Source organism: Sminthopsis crassicaudata, chromosome 5 (genome assembly GCF_048593235.1).
Source record: "Sminthopsis crassicaudata isolate SCR6 chromosome 5, ASM4859323v1, whole genome shotgun sequence".
NCBI classification, from domain to species: Eukaryota; Metazoa; Chordata; class Mammalia; order Dasyuromorphia; family Dasyuridae; genus Sminthopsis; species Sminthopsis crassicaudata.
The window spans coordinates 145,880,762-145,902,974 of record NC_133621.1 but is presented as its reverse complement, the minus strand read 5'-3'; the positions used below and the strand labels follow the sequence as shown (position 1 = coordinate 145,902,974).

Below are 22,213 nucleotides of genomic sequence, written 5' to 3'. Positions count from 1 at the left end.
CAAAGGAGGCATTATCAGTAAGACACAGCACTGAATGCTTTGAGGAATACAAAGAAATACAAAACATGGTCCCTGCCCTCAAGGAGATTATATTATGTAGTTTAGAAGCCGTAGATGGGCAAAGATTGTTAAAAATGCAATGCAATGAATGATAACTGACAACAAATGCAAAGAGAGAGATCACTTTAAGCTTGAATGCACTAAGGCAGTTCTGTGGAGGACATGGATGGGTGGGATCTGGATAAGTAGATAGATAGGAAGAAGAAAGCAACCTGTGAAGAATGGAGAGGAAAAGGGGGGGGGGGGAATAGGGAGGACTACAAGACATATTTAGAAGAGTGAGTTATTCTAGAAGGTTGGTTTTGTGTGGTATAATATTAGGAAATTAAACAGGGAAGGTTCATTTGGGTGGATTGTAGAAAATCTCAAATGATAGGATAAAGATTTTGGACTTTATTCTTTAAGTAATCAGAGGCAATATGGCACGGGGAGGAAGTAAAAAGATAGCTGTGAAGACAGAAAGACTGGGTTAAACCTCTGCTATATTCTAGCTATGAAACTCTGGGCAAGTTCAATCATTCAAAGCTTTTGAGCTACAATAATTTTCTTTGGAAAGGGGGATATACTGGACATATCTGTTCCTAATGAAATTACGGGTCTAGTCCTATCTCATCCTACTGGGAACTATTTTATGTTTTTGAACAGTGGAGTAGCAAAAAGAAGTTATATATTGGAAAGACTTGTTTAATGGCACTGTGAAGGGTAGAATGTATAGAGAAGTTGGAAGCACAGAGATTAATTACAATGCTTATCGCAATCTAAGCATAGCTAAAAATCATCAGTCTCATCAAGTAGGAATTAAAATAAATATAAGAGATACTATAAAGTAAGATTTTAGAGATCAGACTAATTTTAAAGAATAGAAGGAATTTATAGAATTTGGATGAAAGGATAAGAAAAGAAACCTCAACGAAAATGCTGTAGTTTCTCCTTGTGTTGATTTACAGAATAATGATGTCATTAATATGTCAGTCAATCAATAAACCATTTATTAAGGTCCTACTATGTACTAGGCTTATTTCTAAGCTCTCAGGATAAAAAAGAATCAGTTCCTGCTTAAGGTACTCAGTGTCTATTATGGGAGACAAAATGCAAGCCTTCACTATGTACAAAAAATTATGCAGGATAAATGGGAGCTGATCAATAGAGCAAAGACACTAGTATTAAGAAGGATCAAGAAAGGCTTCTTATAGAAAATATTGCTTTAGCTGGAATTCCAAGGAAGCCAAATTTGCATGAGGGAAGAGGGAGAATATTCCAGACCTGTGAAAATATCAAATCTGGAGGTGGAGTGTCTTGTGCAAAAAACATCTAAGTGGCCAGCATCATTGTTTTGCAGAGAATATGATAGACAAAAACACTTAAGAAAATAGAAAGGTAAGTGGGAGCCAGATTGTGAAGGGCTTTGAATAGTTGAAAGAAGTTTTTATATTTGATCCTGGAGGTGATAGGAAGCTTCTGGAATTTATTGAAAGGGTGTGTGTGTGTGTGTGTGTGTGTGTGTGTGTGTGTGTGTGTGTGTGTGTGTTTGTGTGTTTGTGTGTGTGTGTGTGTAGCTGTACAAAAATTAATTTGACAGTTGAGTATATGATGAGTATTGAATATTGACTGGCTTTAGGCTCATGTTTGCAAGCTCTGTACATTAACAGAAATTTATAGTTTAGGTCATCCTTCAAACAAAAACTCCAATTGACTTCTATGTATTTCAAGATTGTTTATATCCTGTGGTAAATAGGTTTATTTATTCCTAAAACTGTGTTTCTTACATGTGGGATGTGCCCAAAACTAATTATTAAGCATGCACAACAATTTATTATTAAACAGGCAATCACTTACAGAATATTCACAGTATGTAGAACTAATAGAAGAGAAACAACCCCTAAATAAAAATAGAAGCTCCAAACTATTAATGTCTAATCTTGATTTTATTTTTTTTTAAAACATGTATCAATTTGCTAGTAGTAATTGCTATATCTATAGAAAAACTTACCTTCATTTCTAGCTCTTGGTTTGCTGCAGGTGGCACCAGGAGTTTTGCTTCCAATCTGTATATAAAACTGAACAAGTCTGGAAAAACAAAGTTAACTTTAGACTTAGAATTTTCTGTCTTCTTTAAATATTTTTAAAACCCAAGTGCTCATAGACACTTGTAACAATGCCAAGCTTGTAACAAATCCAATTGTAAGGCCTTTTAGAATACTTCAAACCACTGTTATAATGCTATTTCTTTAAGTGATAAGAACTTAAATAAGAAAAAAATATATAAATGCAGTACTGAGTTTATTAATCATAGTTTTCCAAATATACCACCATTTAACTTTGTAAATGCAAATGAAAATTTGTGAAATTCATTAACTAATGAGGTCCCAGAAAATATGATGGACTTCCCTCCCCCAATTCTGATACTGGAAAGTTGAATGTTATACCTACCTACTTCAAGCCAAATTATTTTCTTTCTTAAATGATGTGAATTTTGATGACTCAGAAAAACAATATAGGTGGTAAATTGTAACTAATATCCTAGTAACAAAAAGCATGCAGATTTACCTTTCATGCCTCAGGGATTTTGTGTTTTCTACTTTTCCCCCTTTTCTAACCCCATTAGATAAGGAGAGAATCTGAATTGAATAACATGTCATCTAGATTTCTGGTTGGGTATAAAACTCATATGTTGTGGTGTTTTATTTTTACAACACATACACATATACACATACACACATATGTTACATATATATATATAAATATGTAAATATATATATATATATAAATATGAAGGAGAATAGATACAGATATCTTTGATTTTCTTTTCTTTCTTTCACTCTGTTCCTTAACAGAAAAACTACTATTTAGTTTTTAATTAAGTTAACTAGTTTACCAGTAGATGGCATTGTAGGTATTTTATATCTCACAGGGCAATTTCAAGAAGCTTACTACCACCTCCCCAAGATGGATCTGATTAACGGTGTCCAATTTAGACTTTGAAGTTTCCAGATTCTCTGGCTATTTCATTCACTAAAGAATCTTTCATACCATAGTCTTTAGTTTATTATAGAAGAAAAGTCATCTTTCTCTCCCCCTTTCTTAAAACGTACTTTTATTGGAAGTTTGAGAAATGGCTATTAGTGTGTGTGTGTGTGTGTGTGTGTGTGTGTGTGTGTGTGTGTGTGTGTGCATTTTGTGGAAACTTGATAAACTCTCCCATTTATGGGGTTTTGCTACCACAATGAGGGAGGCAGAAGATTTGAGCAGTAATGGCAGGAAGTCAGCAGTTAGTGCTAGTAGTTCTATGAAAGGCACCAATCTCCCTAGGTGACTGAAGTTATCTGAAAGCAGATTGTAAAAATAGATATGATCCAAGCTACTGAGCTGGTATTCTCAATACTGGCCATTGTACTATTAGAAACTTCAGTATGCTGGCGAGGAGCCAGGTGAATTCTCACTCTTTGTCTGGTTCTGTTTATCTGGGTAGCTTTCTGTGTCTGTGGGTCATATTCCTTTAAGACATGCATCTCTCTGGGAGTCTGATGAAGCCCATGGACCCCTTTTAAGAAAACTGTTTTTAAATGCATTAAATAAAATAAATAGTATTACAAAGAAAATCAATTATAGTGGAATGTAGTTAGTAGAATATTAAAAAAAAGTCCAAACCAAGTTCATGGACATCATAAAGTCATATAGATCTTTGGGGAAGATATTATCATGCATTGAATCAAAAAAATCAATTGCCTGGGATCTTAATCACAGATTATAGCATGGGATTGGGCAGTCTGTTATATAATGAATATTATGTGCATTGAGGAGCAGCATTAATTTTCTATTAACCTGATATTTGTTGTATCCAGAGGAACAGTTCTTGCTTCTCTCTTTCCAGGCCCATTGAAGTAAAGAGATTTTCCATCACTGAGCGTTCCACAGCCTGTTCCCACCTGACCTCCAGTTATCTTGTACCAGAGGGGGCTGAGTTTTCCCTCAAACCTGTCGAACATCTCACTGTGATTAGGTACATTAGATATACAGGTTCCATGTGCGGCTTTAAAAAGAAAGAAAGAAGTACATAGCAAATGCTTTGTTGAAACCGTGAAATGTTAGAGGAAGGTTCAGAATATGGCAAAAACTGATTATTGCATAAATAGCATAAAATAAAAATGTGTATTACTAAATTGCCAAGAGTCATTATTATCAATGCTATTAGAATCATGATTTTTTTCTACCTTCAGATAATGTTATTTTTAGTATACTGCTGTGATACAATTTTTGTAAATTAGGATGAAACAGGTTAAAGTTGGTGTGTATATAACAATTAAACATGCTGAGTTGCTGCTCTCTTTAAATAGAAGATTCATCAGGGTGGCAAATGTAATTGGTTGTGTCAATCACAGCTTTAAAGGGGAAAAAAAAAACCCACCAAAAAACCCTATTATCCTTGAAACTGCAAGAGAACGGCATTCTCAGTAGTAGGCCTGTCACAACATATGTTTGGTTTTGGTCATACACCATTTCTAGGTCAGGGAACTAAGAACCAGAGAAATCTTTTTGAAGTCCCTCCAAATATTTTATATGGCAACTTTTAAAATTTTATTCTTTTCCCCTTATCTTCCTCTTTAATGTTAGATACTTCCCCAGAATTGATATCCAACATTATAGTGAGAACACATGTTTTTGTATGTTCTCCTGTAATGTTCCATTTCAAGACTACTAGATATATTGACCCACAAATTGTAGTTGCCTTAAAAATTTTATTTTCCAATTAAATTTGTGTCACCAGGGTTCTTTTATCTTTGGCCAGAACAATATTTATCAGATTCAAAGGATCTTGTTGCTCACCTCTTACCCTAGTTTCCATGCTTCATAAAAAGTGAAGTCTGAACTTGGCTTAATCCGGATTGGTTTATTATTAAAACACATACCTGTCCTTATCTCTCCATCCCAAAACAACAATAGCAACAATAAAACTATTCTTACCTGTATAACCCAAATCACAGAAACAAACCCCTGAGACACAGTCCCCATGGCCGCTGCAGTAACTGGGACAAGGTTCAGAAATATAAACTCCATCTAGCCCAAATGGGGGAGCATTTTTCTGGGAACTACTCTCCTGGATCCAGCGGAATCTGGTTTTGCTGTTAGGGAAAACAAGAGATTTGTTGTTGTTGTTGCTACTTTTTATTTCATTTGTGAAGGGGCTAATTGTTGTGTACACCAAAAAATTAATTCTTAGAAAGATCTGGCAAATTCAAGAGTAACTGATATTCTCTGAGTACCTTGCCATATCTCTCTCTACACCTCCTAACTCAGTGCAGTCCAGTGCATGGAGAAGGATGATATGGGGCAGTAAGTGAAAGGGATGCAGGCTGAGAGCAAACACTCTGTCCCACAAATATGGATTGATGGACATTCAATTGAGTAATTGAGAATGGAAAAAGAAAAAATGAATGACAATTGGATGGGATATTAGATAATATTGTCACATCTGATAATAGCAAATGCCATATAATATGATTGTATAAGTCACTATTCTTCTATTTCTATCCACCTATTTCATTCCCTACATCTTTCTCATTCATTCATTCATTTATTCATTGAACAAATATTTACTAAAGCTCAACTGAAATACTGCAATAGGCACTTAGGGTACAAAACATAAATATGAAATTAACTTTGCTCAAGGACTTTACAACACAATTTGGGGGAGGGATTATAGATAGAGAAATTGTAGACATGAGAAAGAATAAGACAAAGCATAAATTCAGATAACTGTGAGATTTTGTAGAGGCAAAGTTAGTGTACACTTGGGGGAATAGAATTCTGGAAAGGCTTCAGAGAAGAAGTACATTTTGAAAGAGAGAGTAGAAATGGGAAGAATCTTTTCTAGATGCTATATATAGTATAAGCAAAAGTTCTGAAAAATAAGTATGAAAGATGAAGGAAAATTCCACTTCACTAGAATGTGGAGTAGGTAAATAAGAGTAGTTTAAATTAAACCTGAATTACAATTTGGAAAATTATAACAAAGGCAAGTTTTGAAGATAAGTTAGTAATTTATGCTTTCTTTGGTAGACAATGATATGGCACTGAAGGGGTGTGTGTGTGTGTGTGTGTGTGTGTGTGTGTGTGTGTGTGTGTGTGTGTGTATGTGTGTGTGTTATTTGTGTAGAAGTGACCTGAATAAAAGAGTAAATCAGGAAGAAATTGGGCAGCAGAGGGAAACAGAATTTGGAGAAGATATTGGTTATAGGAGACCAGTAATGAACCTTTTATCAGGCAAAAAGACATTAAAAAAACTAATTGAAGTGAGAATGTCAAGTGGAAGATGAATATGAAGAAGATTATGGAGATGGAATCATTGGTTCTTGCCATTAAAAGAGAAGATGAAGAATAGGGCAAGTGAGAAAAGGAGAGAGGAAAGGAAAGATGGGGAGAGGAGGAGAGAAAAAGAAAGAAGGAAATAAAAAGAAATTATTATTCCAAGATTATGAATAAATGCCTGGGTAGTGGTTCTATTTACAAAATTGGAATATATAGAGAGAAGAGATATTAGAGTGAATAGGAAGAATTCACTGAATCTCAATTTTGATGTGTCATCCAGATATCTAGCAATCATTCAGAAATATAAAACTGCAGCTTTGTAGAGAGATTAAAGGTAGTGATATACATTTGAATGTCATTTCCTTAGAGTGATAACTGAAGTTTGTGGATTCAATGGGAAGGAGGATCATGGGAGAAGGCTTGGGGGGAATAAGGTTGAGTGGAAAAACAAGATAGTAAAGTAGTAAAAAAGAAGGAGCAAAACTGATAAAAATCCTATATGAATGTGTTGCACAGTGAAGAAGTTCAGAGATTGAATCTGGGAAGAAAAATTTGAGAAGATTCAAGAGATAGAGTAAAAAAAAATGATTCAAGTTAAAAGACTTGAGTTTAAAGAAGTAGAGGGATTTACGGAGAAGAACATGAGTGGATACAGAACCTTACAACCCTTGTTAAATCTGATGACTACCTCTCACTTCTGGTGATCATCTATAATCATAATTGATACTACCTTAGATTGCTTAAAAGCAATATGGAAAGCTTTGCTAGGGAAATGACGTCTTAGGTAATACACTGAAGACATTAAAATCACCACCTGCATTTTCATCATAATTAGAGCTTCACAAGTAAAAGGAAAATTTGGGAAGTAATGAAAAAGATGGTATTTAAGACAAGGAATAAGAGCCTCTTGGCCAAGGGCACAATGCATTCCATTTGGACTGGTGAGAATGTATCCTAGGGCCTTGCAATCTAATCAAAATGTCTAAAAGTGAATAAAGAGAGGAAAGATTTCTTGAATATATCCATTAATCTGTATAACACAGAAAGAAGCTTTAACCTAACAAGACAAGAGACTGTCACAAAACTCATGGTTTCAAATGGCTATATATGAATGAAGAAAGATGGGTAATCAACAGGGCAAAATGGAAATCCCGCCATGAAAAGGAAAATTTGACATCAAAGGTATCAGTGAAGCTTAAGATTATAGGATCATAGGGATAGAACTATTTTAATCCAAGAGGCCATCCCTCTCAATTTACAAACTACTTCAGTATAAATAAAGAAATAGATACAAGGGTGGAAGAACTTACACAAGTTCAAATAGGTAGGAAATGGAAGAGCTGGGATTCAAATGGAGGCTCCCATAGTGGAAATATGGCACAGGAAAGGTATACTTTATATAAAAGAAACAGTACAATACAGGATTTATAAGCCACTACAATAAAACACTGCATGTTCTGGAGTAATACATATTGACAATCAAAAGAACTAGGCCTGTGACCAAAAATTTCATACCCAGCAAGCTAACCATAATATTGAACAAAGAAAAACGGACATTTAACAAACTTGCAGATTTTTAGGACTTTGTCTCAACCAAATCTGAACTTAACAGAAAATTTAATATATAAGAACCAACATCAAAGATTAATTTCAAGAGACTTAACAAGGACAAATTGTTTATGCTTTTTACATGGAAATGCGTGCCATTTGTTTAAGATTGAAATCAGTAATTGGGTAACTCAAAAGAAAGATGGGGGCAAAGCCAAGTATGATCTGACTCTAAAAAGCAAAAATATTTAGTAAAAAGTAAAAATAGTAATTGTAGTTCACGAATAAGATTCAGAGAAAGAACTGACACAGAAATATTGGGGAGGGGAGAGGGCTGGTAGTTCTGAAAAATTAATCACATCAGGAATGGGTTAGATATGGAATTACACCCACCCACACATATATACCTATACCCCAAGAAGAGAATAGTACCCTACAAAATCTACAAATAAATAAAGGGTGAGGAAATAGGATAAGATAGAGTATAGAATGGTATGTAAATTTATGGCAGTGGGACAAGGTATGTAGACTTGTGGAATAGGGATAAAGGGGCAAAGGGTGACATAGGACAAGATACAATTTAGAAGGATATTTAGATTAATAGAAGTGGGATAAATTGTGTAGATTAATAGGAATGGGATAAAAGGGAAGAAAAAGGTAGGGGGAGAGGGAAAAGGAGGGATCCATAGGAGGAGGAAGGTTAAGTAATAGAAAGGCAAGTTAAGGAGTGAAATTAAGGCAGAAGAGCTAGCACGATTAGGAAATAAGCAGAATATACACACATAATAACAAAGATCAGGAGTAGAATTTATTAGGAAAAAAAAATATGGCTAGTGATCATTGATCTCAGACAAAGCCAAACTTAACAATTCAATCAAGAGAGAAATCTACATTATAAGCCAGCCATATTAATATTGTTTTAGATGTTTGTTTACATATGTATAATATACATGTATATGTGTATATGCTTGTGTGTATATATAGAGATAGATATATATGTGTGAATACATACACACACAGACACACATGTATATATTTATATATTTAAGTATATATGTAAATATATCTGTGCTTAACTGTACCTGCCTTCAAGAGGTGGGAGGGTAGTGAAAGTAGGGAAAAGGAATAAAGGAAAAGGTTACAACAGAGAACAAAAGAATAACCTACAAGGAAGCAAATAAAAGAGGAAAGGCATGAATATAATCTTTTCTATTATTATATATATTTTCTTGAAATGGAAATTTATTGTTACATATTTTGAATCCTCCCTGATATTCTGCTTGATACATGAAAATGCTTTGTTTAGTTTTTTTCCTTTTTTTTTTTTCTCATTTTGAATTTAGTTTTCAATAAATAAATATTTTAAAAAAAGAAACAGTACTATTAAAAGGGCTATGGGGGACAGAATAACATTGTATATTATGAAGATATATTTATATGAAGCAATTCACATAATAAACATTCATAATAGAGGTTGGGCAGAGAATATGGTATAAAGCATTTGGGTTCAGATAAAGAGAACGTTATTTTCATTAATGAATACAACAGATTACTTGGACAAAAAGAAGCAGAACAAAATCCTACCATAGTATCATTACTTAGTATTGGTGCAGTATTTCAATTCTCTAAAACACTTATTGGATTCCTTTCTCTCTCTGCCAAAAACAAATGTATGAATAAAAAATGGAATTCGTAAATTCTTACTATTTTCCAGGAAATAATTTCTTGACTTTTCCTAATGATTATTCCATATCAATGGAATGAGAACTTGGTCAGTTAATTTTATTTTGATTTCCAGAAAAATTCAATAATGCATTATTAAAAAGATATATCTATGCCATCTGTGTCTAGAAATAGTTTTTTGTCTAGAAAATAAGTAGTGATCATAAAGAATCAGTGTGGCTTCAGTAAAAATAGGTAACGCCAGAATAAACTTAATTTTATTTTTTGACAGGATTCCCAGATCAGAGAAATGTTCTAGAAAAGCATTTGCCAAGATTTTTAAAAAAAGCATTTGACAAAGTCTCTTATCCTATAAGTATTGTTCGTTAGTAAATAGGAATAGAAAATAAGACAGACTAATGAAGGCTGCCACTTATGGCAGGAGATGAAGATTTAGATTTTTAAATAATTTCCATCCTTCCCATCATTGGAGTGAAAATAGCAGGAAAACTGGAGAAATTATGTATGTAAATATAGACACACGATTATGTTTCTGATTCTTAAAGAGTTTTAGCCACTTAACAATCAGTGAACTGAAAATCTTTTTTATTGTTATTCTAAATCATCTAGTCTTGGCAAATATGCTGAATTTAACAAACACCTGTTGTTTACTAGCTTCAACAATTTCAGTTTGGCTTTTGGGAAACATGCTATTGCCTGTAAATGCTTCAAATAGATAATGCTCAAATTCCTGTTTCACCACCTAAATGGGGATATATATATATATATATATATATATATATATATATATATATATATATATATACATATATTGTTTTTTGTTTTTTTCTCTCTAGGGGAGAAAATTTTAAAAAAGCAAACAGGTATCACTTTAGAACACTGTGGTTGTCAAGTTGTTTCAATTGTATACAAATCTGTGACCCTATTTGAAATTTTCTTGGCAAAGATACTGGAGTGGTTTGCCATTTCCTTCTCTAGTTTGTTTTACAGATGAAGCAAATAGGGTGAAGTGACTTGTCCAAAGTCATACAACTAGAGGCTACATTTGACCTCAAGTCCTCCTGACTCCAGAGACTGATCTATCTACTACTGCACCATCTAGATGCCCTTTAGAACATTAAAGTAGCCCAAAGGAAAAATATAATTGATTCACAGACCTTTGTCTTCAAAAAGCAAGGTGCATTGCTGGAGATGCCTGTTGGATTCAAAAGTCCTAGGAAGTTTTGTTTAAGAGATTCATGATTATGTTGATAGGCTCATAGTTGTAGAGCTTGAAGGAAAATTAGGTCAATCTAGTTCAAGCTTCTAACATTTTATAGATAAGAATTTTGAAGCTAAAAGAAGTTAAATAATTTGTGCAAAATCTAAAAGAAAAGAAGTTGCAAAGCCTGAATATATGACTTTGACTTCTGTGTTCTTTTCAAATAGTGGAATGGTAAGTGCACTAGGTTATTTGACAAAGGGGCAATGAGGTGGTACGATGGATAAAGTGCTGGACTTGGAAGGAGTCTTAGGTGTTAAGTTCTGAAGATCTGAGTTCAAATCCAGTCTCAAATATTTACTAATTGTGTAATCTTGTGAAAGGCACTTAACTATGTTTGCCTCAGTTTCCTCATCTGTAAAAATGAGCTGGAGAAGGAAATGGCAAAATACTCCAGCACCTTTGCCAAGAAAACTCCAAATGGGATTACAAAGAGTCAGCCAGACGTAAGTAAGAAATGGCTAAACAACAATCATAAATTTGTCTTATCCCCTGCATTTTTATTCCATGGATCATTTTGGCAGTCTGTTAGGACTTTTGATAATTGTATTTCAATCATATTGGAATTGGAATAACTTTTCCTATATATACACATATAACTATTTAAATATAATTAAAATACAAGTTTATATATACATGTATATGTAACTCTGCATATATCTATATCTGTCTATCTATTACAAGTTCGCAAACCTCTATTCTAGATGGATTTCTCAATAAAATGTTTTTTCTTTGCTCTAGGAAGTCCTATTGAAAGGATCTATAATTTTTTTTCCTCTTAATTCCAATGCCCAAGTCAAATATAGCACTCAGGCAAAACACCTCATAAAATCTCTTTCTTCTCCAGGGATGCTTCTCCCTCAATTACATTCTTCCATCTACATTTCCTTTCCAGATATACCCCCATGCTCAGGCAGATGTCTTGATGCAGAAAAGAAAAACTGGTTTTCTCCAGCTTTTATTTGCTTTCATGCCCACATTTGTTGTCCTATGCACAGGTGCAGGAGTGAATATCCTGAAAAATGCTAGGCAAACTTGTAGAACAGCACGCACATGTGCCCAGGAGCACAACATTATATTTTTGTATTCTGTAGAGGGGTCCTGCATAGGTTCTGTGTGTATACTGTAGCTCTTTTGTGTCTATCTCAGTTGGTAGAGAAACAATCTGCCAGCACATATTTGTAACAGCCCACTTCTTCCCCTGGCAGAATGCAAAATCAGGAAAATTAAGACCTAAGCTCCACCTTTGTGAAAATTAGTTTAGCATCATTTCTGGGAAAACTAGTATTCTAGTCCATTGTGAGCACACTATCTTGTGTCAAAATATCTCCAAATGCTTAACACCTAAAACTCTCAGTTTTCTAACAGTCCATCTGGAGGAATTTGGGTTCTTCTGAATGAGCCACAAACTGTACAAAAATAGGCCATCTACCCAGCTGAAATGCAAACATGTTTAGAGTTTTTTGGTAGCCAATTCTTTATTAAAAAAAAAAAAAAAAAACAAACCCACAATCAAAACATCCTGGACAGCATTCAGAATAATCCAAAGAAGCTGGATTCCAACAGGAAAAGACTATCTTCCAATAGCCCAAGTCCAAAAAAAATGATACTACCACATTAGAAGACTCATAATTCAGACCCAATCTGTGATAGCTTGGCAGGAATTTCTGTTGTTTCTAATCAGAAGCTTTTCTGATCAAGTTACTCTAAGCAACATTGAAAAGATGCTGCTGTTTCATATTCAACTGTTACTAGTTGGCTTTGGGAAAATAAAACAAGTTAGCTGTAGATTTGTGGTCCTTGGCAGAAGCCATGTAGCTTCATGTAACTTTTACTGGCTAGATGCAGAATATTTATAGCACACTAATCTCACAGTAAAAATAAGGCAGGCATATGATACTTTCTTAATTGGCATGCTACTGCTACTCAGTGTAGCAAAGGGGTATTTCCTTTCAGAAAGGAATAGGGAAACTAAGGCAGAAAGCGTAAGTAAGCTCTTCATAGCCTAGTATAAAGCTGACAATTTTGTTTGAGGAGTCCAAGAATCTCGTTTGGGGACAGACTAACGTGAACCTGCCTGTTGCTGGGGGTGGGCAGCTGGATGGTACACTGGAATCAGGGAGCACTGGGTTCAAATTTAATCTGAGACTCTTATCCTGGGCAAACCTGAACAGCAGGAAGCCTGACTGAATGAACAACAGCAACAACCACTTCAATTTTGTCAGACATCCCGATCCTACCCCCATAAGCTGCTCTCTATTATTACCCTTTCTTGACTCAGATGGATAATAGTATTCCTTATCAGCCAGTTTATAATGTGACCTCATTAGATCAGAGTTCTTCAGGACAGGGATTATCTTTTGTCTCTCTGCATCCTTAGCAATTAGCATGGTATCTGTCCCATAGTAAGCATTTAAGACTGACTGAATTTATTTTCTCCAATGCTTGATCCTTCTGATTTTTCAAATGCTATGGAGACAGAGTCTTCCCTTGGCCATCACCCCATGTTGAAAGTCCCACACCCAGAGATATCTTTCATCATTTCTCATGGGCAACTGGGAAAACAGCTTTAGAAATCATCTGTGCCCTGCTCTCAAAGCCTTCCAGGAGATGTAGCCTGAGATGCCATGAGAGGACAGAGGAGTTGAAGGAGAGGGGGGAGGTGAAGCACCCAACTCTCTGCCCTAGCCAAACAGCTTTGTTGTAAAGGAAATAATATGATCTACTTTTTAAAAAGAGTTTGGGAAAACTTTTGAACTGCAATTCTTTCTTTTCTGTGAGACTTAAGGCAATTCCTTTAAACTCTAGGTGACTTTTATCTCTCCTCATCAGTCATAGCAATATATAAGCTCTTTTGGTAGCTTTTTTTACATGCAAAAATTTTCATTTAAAATCTGTAAACTGTTTGGAGAGAAGAGGAAACAGAATACACATACTGCCATGTTCTGCAACCCAAGAAACCGAGTACTGTTGAAATACAGGTGCATCATGTTTAACCTATATTGTCATGTTTAACCTATACTGGATTACTTACTGTCTAAGGGAGAAGGGATGATGGGGAGGGAGGGAGAAAAATTTAGAGCACAAAGTTTTGCAAGGGTGAATGTTGAAAAGTATCTTTGCATGTATTTTGAAAAATAAAAAGCTATTATTCTAAGAAACAAATAAGCAAAAAGTCCTACTTAAAAAAAAAAAGAAATACAGGTACATGCATGGTTTACATCTTGCAACTCAGAAATGGTACCAATTTAATTGGTTTAGTTGTACAATTGGGTCTCTTTGTGATCCCATATGGGTTTTTCATGGCAAAAATACCTGCTATTTTCCTTCTTCAGACAGAGGTTAAGTGACTAGCTTAGAGACACACAGCTAGTGAGTATCTCAGGCTGTATTTGAATTCAGGTTTTCCTGACTTTAGGCTCAGTGCTCTATCCACTAAGCCACCTAACCATCTCTGTTAAAATGGCAGTGAAGTAATATTTAGCAATGAACTATACAAGTTCCTAGTCTATTCCTGTACCATAGGAATCAACTTGTTGCCTAAACATCTGAATTTTCTGTTTATTTCAACCTATCTGCCCAATGGGTTCCAGTAGTGGCGAGGCTTTGTCTTAGTTTGAGGGTGAGTAAGGTAGAAAGTCCACCACCCTTCTATCAAGTCTGACTAAATTAAGGAAAAATAATGCTTCTTTGGCTTTCAATTGAGAGTTGTAAAGTAGCTCAGTAGATAGATTGTTAAATGAAGAGTTTTGGGGTTTCTTGGGGAGGCTTGTCCAGGGTCACACAGATACTAAGTGTTGGGGCTAAGTTGGGTTTCGGTTGATCGACACATAGATGAAACTCTCAGCAGATATCAGAATATTGTGTAGTTTATATAGGAAAGTCAGTAACAGCTAATTGTCAAACTCACTGTGCTGAGGCTCCTGGGAGGCAGAGGGAAACAGAAGCTAAGTTCACAGAGCCTCCTGGAGAGCTGAGATAAAAAGAGCAATAAAACCTTTTCCAGGTTGTTTTATCTCCCCCACCTTAATTTTCTGGAAGATTTACATAAAAATCTTCCAGCTTTGACTTTGGTCTTGTAGAAGGCCCTTTTGGGAAGGAGATGAAGGAAAGAAGGATGCCAGCAGTTATATAAAGAAGGACAAAATTCTATAATAACTCATGCCAGCATTTAGATTTAATGTGTCTTAAATTAAGTCCAATCTAACACAATAAACATATGGAGAGGGATACGTAATAACTGTCTACAATAAAACTCTCAGATCACAGTTAATCATTCATGACTATGCAGTCATGAATGCTATGTTTTGACTCCTATTTTCACTGCATTCAACTAATTTATTTTAGCAAACTTATTAAGCACTTATAGGATGAAATGCACTTTGCTACATTCTGAGGAAGCAAATATAAAACCAAAAGAGTTCCTGCCCTCAGGGAAGGGCACTTTCTATTTCACTGGGAAAAGTACATTCATCCATAAGTAAAGGGAACACTAATAACTGGAAGAATCAGGAAAAGAGTTTCAAAAAGTAAGCTGCAAATGAACTAAGCACTGTATTTGGAAAGTACACAAATTTAAAAGTTCTAACATTGACTCATAAATCTAGATGAAAAAACCTCTCAAAACCCAAACTTCCCCACTTTGGATATTCTATGTGGATCCCACTTTTCAAAAGAGGGGGATCTTATGTATAATATTTTGGCTCTAAGTAACTGATCTTTATTAATTCTTGTGGGGTCAGCTAGGTGGCATGGTAGATTGAATACTGGATCTGGAGTCAGAAAAACTCATTTTCCTGAGTTCAAATCTGGCTTAGCCACTTATTAGCTCTGTGACCATGGGCAAGTCATTTAACTCTGTTTGCCTCAGTTTTCTCATCTGTAATGGCAAACCATTCCAGTATCTTTGCCAAGAAAAATCCAAATGGGGTTACAAAGAGTCGGACACAACTGAAAAATGACTGAACAACAACTAATTCTAATATCAGTGTGTATAAAAGCCATAAGATACAGGCTTTGGAGGTAAAACATAGAAAAAAGAAAATGGTCTGAATTACCTGGATGCAAGAGATCTTGGAATAATAATTGTAATTCTTGTCCACTCCTCGAAGTCCCCAGTATAATACACAGTAGGTTCACTCAATTCTCTGGAGCTTCCTTCACATCCTTTGCCTCCAGGGGATGCTGGATAGCAACCTTCCTTCACTAGGGACCAGAAGAGGCCAGCATCATGGGAATACTGCAGAAGGACTGGGGCAGAACTGCTGAACTGATTAGTGCACCCTATGTTCAGCTGGAAAAAGAGAGATGGGATTACAGAAGATCCTGCTTCAAAATTAATCAATGAGGCAGTCAAAGGTTATTTATTCAATACTAACTATTCATATGCCTGACATACATTCTGTTCTGTGGTAGCCAGTGGTTGCACTTTTCAGTTATTGTTCTCTTGTCATCAAGTGGTAATCCTTAACTTTATGTAAATGAATCCTAATCACTAAGCCAAAACATTTTCACAGCTTTTGAAACTCTTTTTGACCATGAAATAGAGAACAGAATGCAAGGTATAGAGGCAGGTTGGGTTCAAATTCTGCCTTCAAAACTTACTACCATGTGACTCTGGGTCAATTGCTTAATTTGTCTGAGCTGCAAAATCCTCATCTATAAAATGGGGATAACGATACCAATACTTTTTGCTGTACAGGATTTTTCAAGTGAGATAATGTATGCAAAGTATTTTATAAATCTTAAAGCATTATTTAAATGGTTGTTGTTCTTCATACTAAGTATGGCCTTATGATTTCACAAGCTTAAGTATTCACAGGTTTAAGGACCTTGTGGTGAGGAATCTCAAGGCAGATTAGAGTCTTAGTCATTTTGCCTCTGAGATAGATTGTGAACCTAGATTTTTCTGACCTCTGGTCTGGCTTTCTATCTAGTTATACAACATGTTTCCTTTTATATTTCATTTTCCTCATTCATTACCATTTTAGGGGAAGTTCAGATAAAAATGGTCCTGAGACAAAGGTCTAAATGACCACTCATCTTTTATGTTTAATGTTCATTGTAGACCAGAGCTGTCAAACAACATTTCTGGATGTGGCTCTTACCTGAGTCAAAAATAATGGGGACAGAGTTAAGGAAATATACAATGAAACATAGATAATACTGCATTTTAAAACTGTCAATATGTAGCCCAGAGGATTGGTGAAACCTCCTTCTACTGAGTTTGACATCACTAACCCAGAATTTATCTATTGTTTAGGTGAATGAAAAGATGGTTTGTTATTAATATTTTTCTTAAAATCTTATATTTGGTGGAATTAATACAGAAATGGCCTGGGGAGAAATCATTATCTTCCTATTGTTCTTTTGATTTTGATGGCTTAGTATTGCTAATTATTATTGCTAAAGCCATCTTGCTGCCCTTTCAAGATTCAGAGGATGAGCCAAATCAAAGAATGTCAATGGGAATATGGCCATGGGAGAATGAGAGGTTAAAAAACCTCATTCATTTCCCCATTTCAAAGAAAAGTTGAAAGCTCAGGAAAGGAAAAAGCAGAAATATTGGAAAAGTCTTGTTAAACACAAGGATCACCTTAGAGACAATTTTCTTTGATTTTTTTTTTTTTTGTTGTTGTTAAAGAACAATCCACAAAACCAAGCATTTCTAATCTATTTTCTTGCCAGAAAAAATACAAAGTTTAGCAAGAAAACTGTCAATTTAGATAAAAATACTAAGCTATTTCACAGGGGTAGGAGTAACATAATACAATCAAGAAATAAAAACATTGCTGTACTTTTTAGTGGATATCTTTGAATTGTAAAGTACAGTGCTTTACAATTGATTTTTTACAGTCATTGACTTGCTTAGCATAATATAGTGGAATCTTAAGAATTGGATTTGGTATTAAGAGTCCTGGGTTTGGTCCTAGGATGGTCATTTCCTTACCCATGTGACCTTATAAGATGAATGAAAAGAGGGGGAGATTTTTAATCTGAGATCTGAGTTAGGATCCTGTTTCTGTTTTATTCTCTGTAGGATTGTGCCTACCTAATTTTGTCTCTCTAAGGATGGATCTTATTTATAAATATAAGAGGAGGTGGGATAGAGGATCTCTATAGATTTTTTCAATTCCCAGATTATCTGCCATCATGGCTAGTTCTCCATCCCCTTTTCCCTTTACTATATACCAGGTTATCTCTACAATCAAAGAAGATCAGAGTTACAAGGGCCTTAAAGAGGTCAGCTGCTGTAGGCTCATGCTTTCTAGATGGCAATCATTCAAAATTGTTAGTCAGTCACCTTCATTATTGTAAGGGAGGTAGAATGAAAGAAATTCCAGGCTTTCTTAGTTTTGCTTTCAAAGACAAAAACCATCTTTCAGCAGGGATTTTTCAGTTAGCTTATACAGGTTCCATTAGATGTGTTCTTTTAAAATCCATAGTATGAAGTTAAGAATGTAATTTAGTCTCATATCTCAGATAATTAGTTTTATCATTCTAACATTTTCCTTTATGCTAAATGATTAAGAAGAGTCTCTTAACTGGTATAGAGGGAGAGAAGCTGTGTTTACCACCAGATTCAGGGGCATCTTTCAATTCTTATATTCTTTGACTACACTGAAGTGTTTTACTTAGTGGACTATTTTTATTCTGTTCTTACCCCGTGGCTCTTCAGCAATGTTTTTGCTCCTAGATTGTATTATGTTATTTTGTGCGTCAACTATTGCTATGAAATAAATAGTATCCCTTGCTTCTCCTATATCCTTTAACATTCCATCTTTTTTACTGGCTAGACTGTTTCTGATAGGTTTTTTTTTTAACTCATCTTGGCAATCTCATTCCCTCCCATAGTTTTAATTTTACATTTATCTATGCAGGTGACTCATAAAATATTTATTTCTTGCCTTCACCTTTCTTCTTTCAAAAATGAATTTATCTATCAAATGTTGAGAACTCAGGGAATGAAGGAACAGCTCTATACACAAATCTGTGCCACACCTAGATGCCACCAAACACTCTATCAAAAACATAGCATAAGGTCTAGTACTGGTCTTGGAAGGGCTGGAAACTGGCCTGAGTATGAAAGAAGGAGCAAAAATGAGTAGCTGAAATTTTGATTAGATTCTTGGGATTTTGAGTGTGAGTCAGTGCAGAACTTTACTTGTGGGAACTGAGAAAGAATGAGTACAGAGTGACTGAGAGACAGAGGATTCAGGAAATAAGAGAGGACACTCATGCATTTTTCTATATTATAATTATTTATATATATGTTATTCCCCATTATTCTGCTGTAAACTTGGAGAGATCTGGGATAATGTTATCTCAAAAATTAAAATCTTCCTTAGGGCTAAGCATAGGGATCTGCTTATGGAGGACACTTAAAAATTTATTGAACTAAATTTAATTGAATTTATAATACAGCAGACTATGTATTATCTGAAGTTTTCAACCTCCTAAAACAATCTGCTCTTTCAAATGCAATGACCGAGATATTCAATGAACATATTAGGCATCAGAGAAATCATATACAGATAGCTAGAAGGCACAGTTAATAGAATGCTGGCCTTAGGGAGATGAGTTCAAATCCTCCCTTAGACACTAGCTATGTGACTCTGGGCAAATCACTTAACTTGTCAGCCTCAGTTTCTTCATTTGTAAAATGGGGTTAAAATAGCATCTACCACATAAAGTTTCTATGAGGTTCAAATACTATAACATATGTAAAGTACTTTGTAAATCTTAAGGCACCATATAAATGTTTCTTTTTTATTATAATTATAGTGTAGAATAATTCTGCGAGCTACCAACTATAACATAGGGTTCATTTAAAAGAAGTACTGTGTATTCTTCAAAATTCCACATGAAAAATTTATACAAATAATCTTTATTTATTTATTTCAAGTAACAGTTAAATAATTCTTAGTTCATTTATTTCTTTTTAAAGTAACAGAAAATGAATGACAATCATTTCATCATTACACAATATAGGTATTATCAGATCAATGCACGAATAAAGGGTTGATGCTGCTGCTGTGATAGATGAATTAAAACTTTTAAAATGTCATTATTTTGGTAGTTCTTTGAAAAATTGACATTTTAAATATCATTAACCATCTCTTTATTTAGAAATTATAACAGGTATAGAATTATCTTGAGTATACCACCTACAGTGTCGTGATTTTGTCACTCATTAAATAGAAAAGGTGTCAAGATAATAAATCGTATATATATATTTCTGGGGATGCATTTACATATTGAAGTTTTTACTTACAATTTTGGAAAGTGCTAGAATGTAAATATAAATTCATCTATTGACAGTGAAGTTTTTCACTTGAAATCTAACTTAAAAATTTAAATTGCTAATGATAATATTTTACTAGTTTTTTTTTTTTTAAAGATTAGCTTCCCTATTTATAGAACTACAGGAATTATATTTGAAGGGTTACCTATAAACTTATGGTTTCTTTAATAATTCTATTTGTAAATTATTTAGCATCTCTACCCACCAATTATGTAAGGACCATGTAGTTGTGCTAGCTCATTAAAACTGCATTGCTTTCGACCTCTAGAATTCACCAATGGGATTTCATTATAAACTCAATAAAATTTTGATTAGGATCCTGACACAACAGCTTGTCAAAGCAAATACTTACTGTATATGTTGACATGTTGTCACAATGCTGAAAAATTTTCTACAACAATCTTTTAAGAGAAAAATGATCATTGGAACCAAAATTTACTGACTTAAGGAAGTGCAATTATTTGGAAAAAAAACCTACACTGAATCATAAAATACCTTGTGAAGTTTTTAAAGTACTTTTAAGTGAAGTAAAAAAGTTCATCCATTCCCATATGGAACTATGACATTCATTAAATCACAAGTGGGAGAAAGTACTAAGTTAATTTTCTTTTAAACTCTCATCGAATTTCATGTGTACTCATTGAAATATAATGACATAGTCACTACTTATGAGGCTCATTAAAAACTGACAAGCTGTTTCCTTCTGGGTAGAACTAAAAGCTTTGCCCTTCTATAGTTAACTACACTTTCTTAAAGCACAGTCGTTCTTTACTAAAATATAAAGAACACATTTCTGTTCTTTGTCTACTCTCAAGGAATGGGGGCATATTTTGTTGCTTAACTTTTTAACAGGTAGACTTATAAACTAGATAGACTAGTACAAAGGGGCTAACTACACTGTGACTGGACCTGTAATCTCACTGCTATTGGGAATTCTCAGATGAGCAAACTTTCTTTAACAATTTGACTTATCTTCTTTGAAACTTAGAGTATTATACACCTCTCTAGGACACTGAGAAGTTAAGTGACTTTCTCAGAATTATACAAATAGTCTGTATCAGAGGAATTGAGTATAGGATTTTTTGGTTTTGAGACTAGCTCTCTATTCATTATATCACACTGTTTTTGACTCACTAGGATTATAAATGGAAATTGTATAGATACCTTGAACTGTAGCACATATCCAGGTTTCAGAGTTAAATCCCGAGTTACTGCAAATCGATCTCCATCTGATTTCCCAAATATCATGGCCGATGGAGTAGCAGAACAGAAAGTTTCATTTTTAACCATTCCTTCATTAGCCAACATCAGCCACACGCTCATCTGATTCATGGGGTAATCAAAAGCTGGTTTTTCATAAAAGTTCTAATAGAAACAAACAAATAAAAATTTTGTAACTGAAGAATTCTAACTTTAAATAATGAACTTATATCAATGGTTAATGACATAAGAGATATGTCTGTCTGTAGACTATTGTGAATATATTCTTCCATTGAATGCATAAATGTTTTCCAAGTACTCACTTTACTTTACTTGAGGACTTTGCTTACCTGCAGAAATATCACGCCTCAAGACAATCTATGAGTGATGTATTTCCATAATATCAACAATTGAATCATAGAGAACTTAAAATCGCTTGTTTGTTGAATAAAAAAAATATTTAAGAGATGAAGTTCTCAATCCTTTATATGCAAAATTCTCTTTATTTCTGGAGTCTACCTGTAACATGGCATAATTACCTGAGGTAAAGTTGGGTTGACAACTGGGATGATCTGTTTTTGTTTTTCAGACAGAATAATGATGTCATCAATTGCCCACTGATCATAGTCTTCCCCCGAAAAAACTGGTTGCCACCAGCGGAATCTAGTGCAAGGTGTCTTTGCAGCTGCTGGGAGCTCTAGATAGACAAACCTAAAGAAAAGCCAGTTATCCATGCTTAATAGAAGTGAAAGCAAGCTATCTGTCATAAAAAGCAAAGCAAGTCATTGGGAAGACATGACATTTAATCTATTGTTGAACTAAAAAAAGAAGTTCCTGGATTTGGTCATGTT

At 34.5% G+C, this 22,213-nt stretch overlaps 1 protein-coding gene across 1 annotated transcript in view; it reads right to left on the bottom strand.

Moving 5' to 3' along the window:
- Positions 1 to 22,213, bottom strand: part of RELN (reelin) — a 526,398-nt gene that overhangs the window by 109,028 nt on the left and 395,157 nt on the right. The window contains exons 26-31 of the mRNA XM_074268428.1: positions 21,902 to 22,073; positions 21,327 to 21,527; positions 15,916 to 16,151; positions 5,023 to 5,180; positions 3,883 to 4,090; positions 2,051 to 2,127 (exon numbers count right to left, since the gene is read on the bottom strand). Coding sequence (XP_074124529.1) covers positions 2,051 to 2,127; positions 3,883 to 4,090; positions 5,023 to 5,180; positions 15,916 to 16,151; positions 21,327 to 21,527; positions 21,902 to 22,073 — 1,052 coding nt within the window. The remainder of the gene's footprint in view (positions 1 to 2,050; positions 2,128 to 3,882; positions 4,091 to 5,022; positions 5,181 to 15,915; positions 16,152 to 21,326; positions 21,528 to 21,901; positions 22,074 to 22,213) is intronic.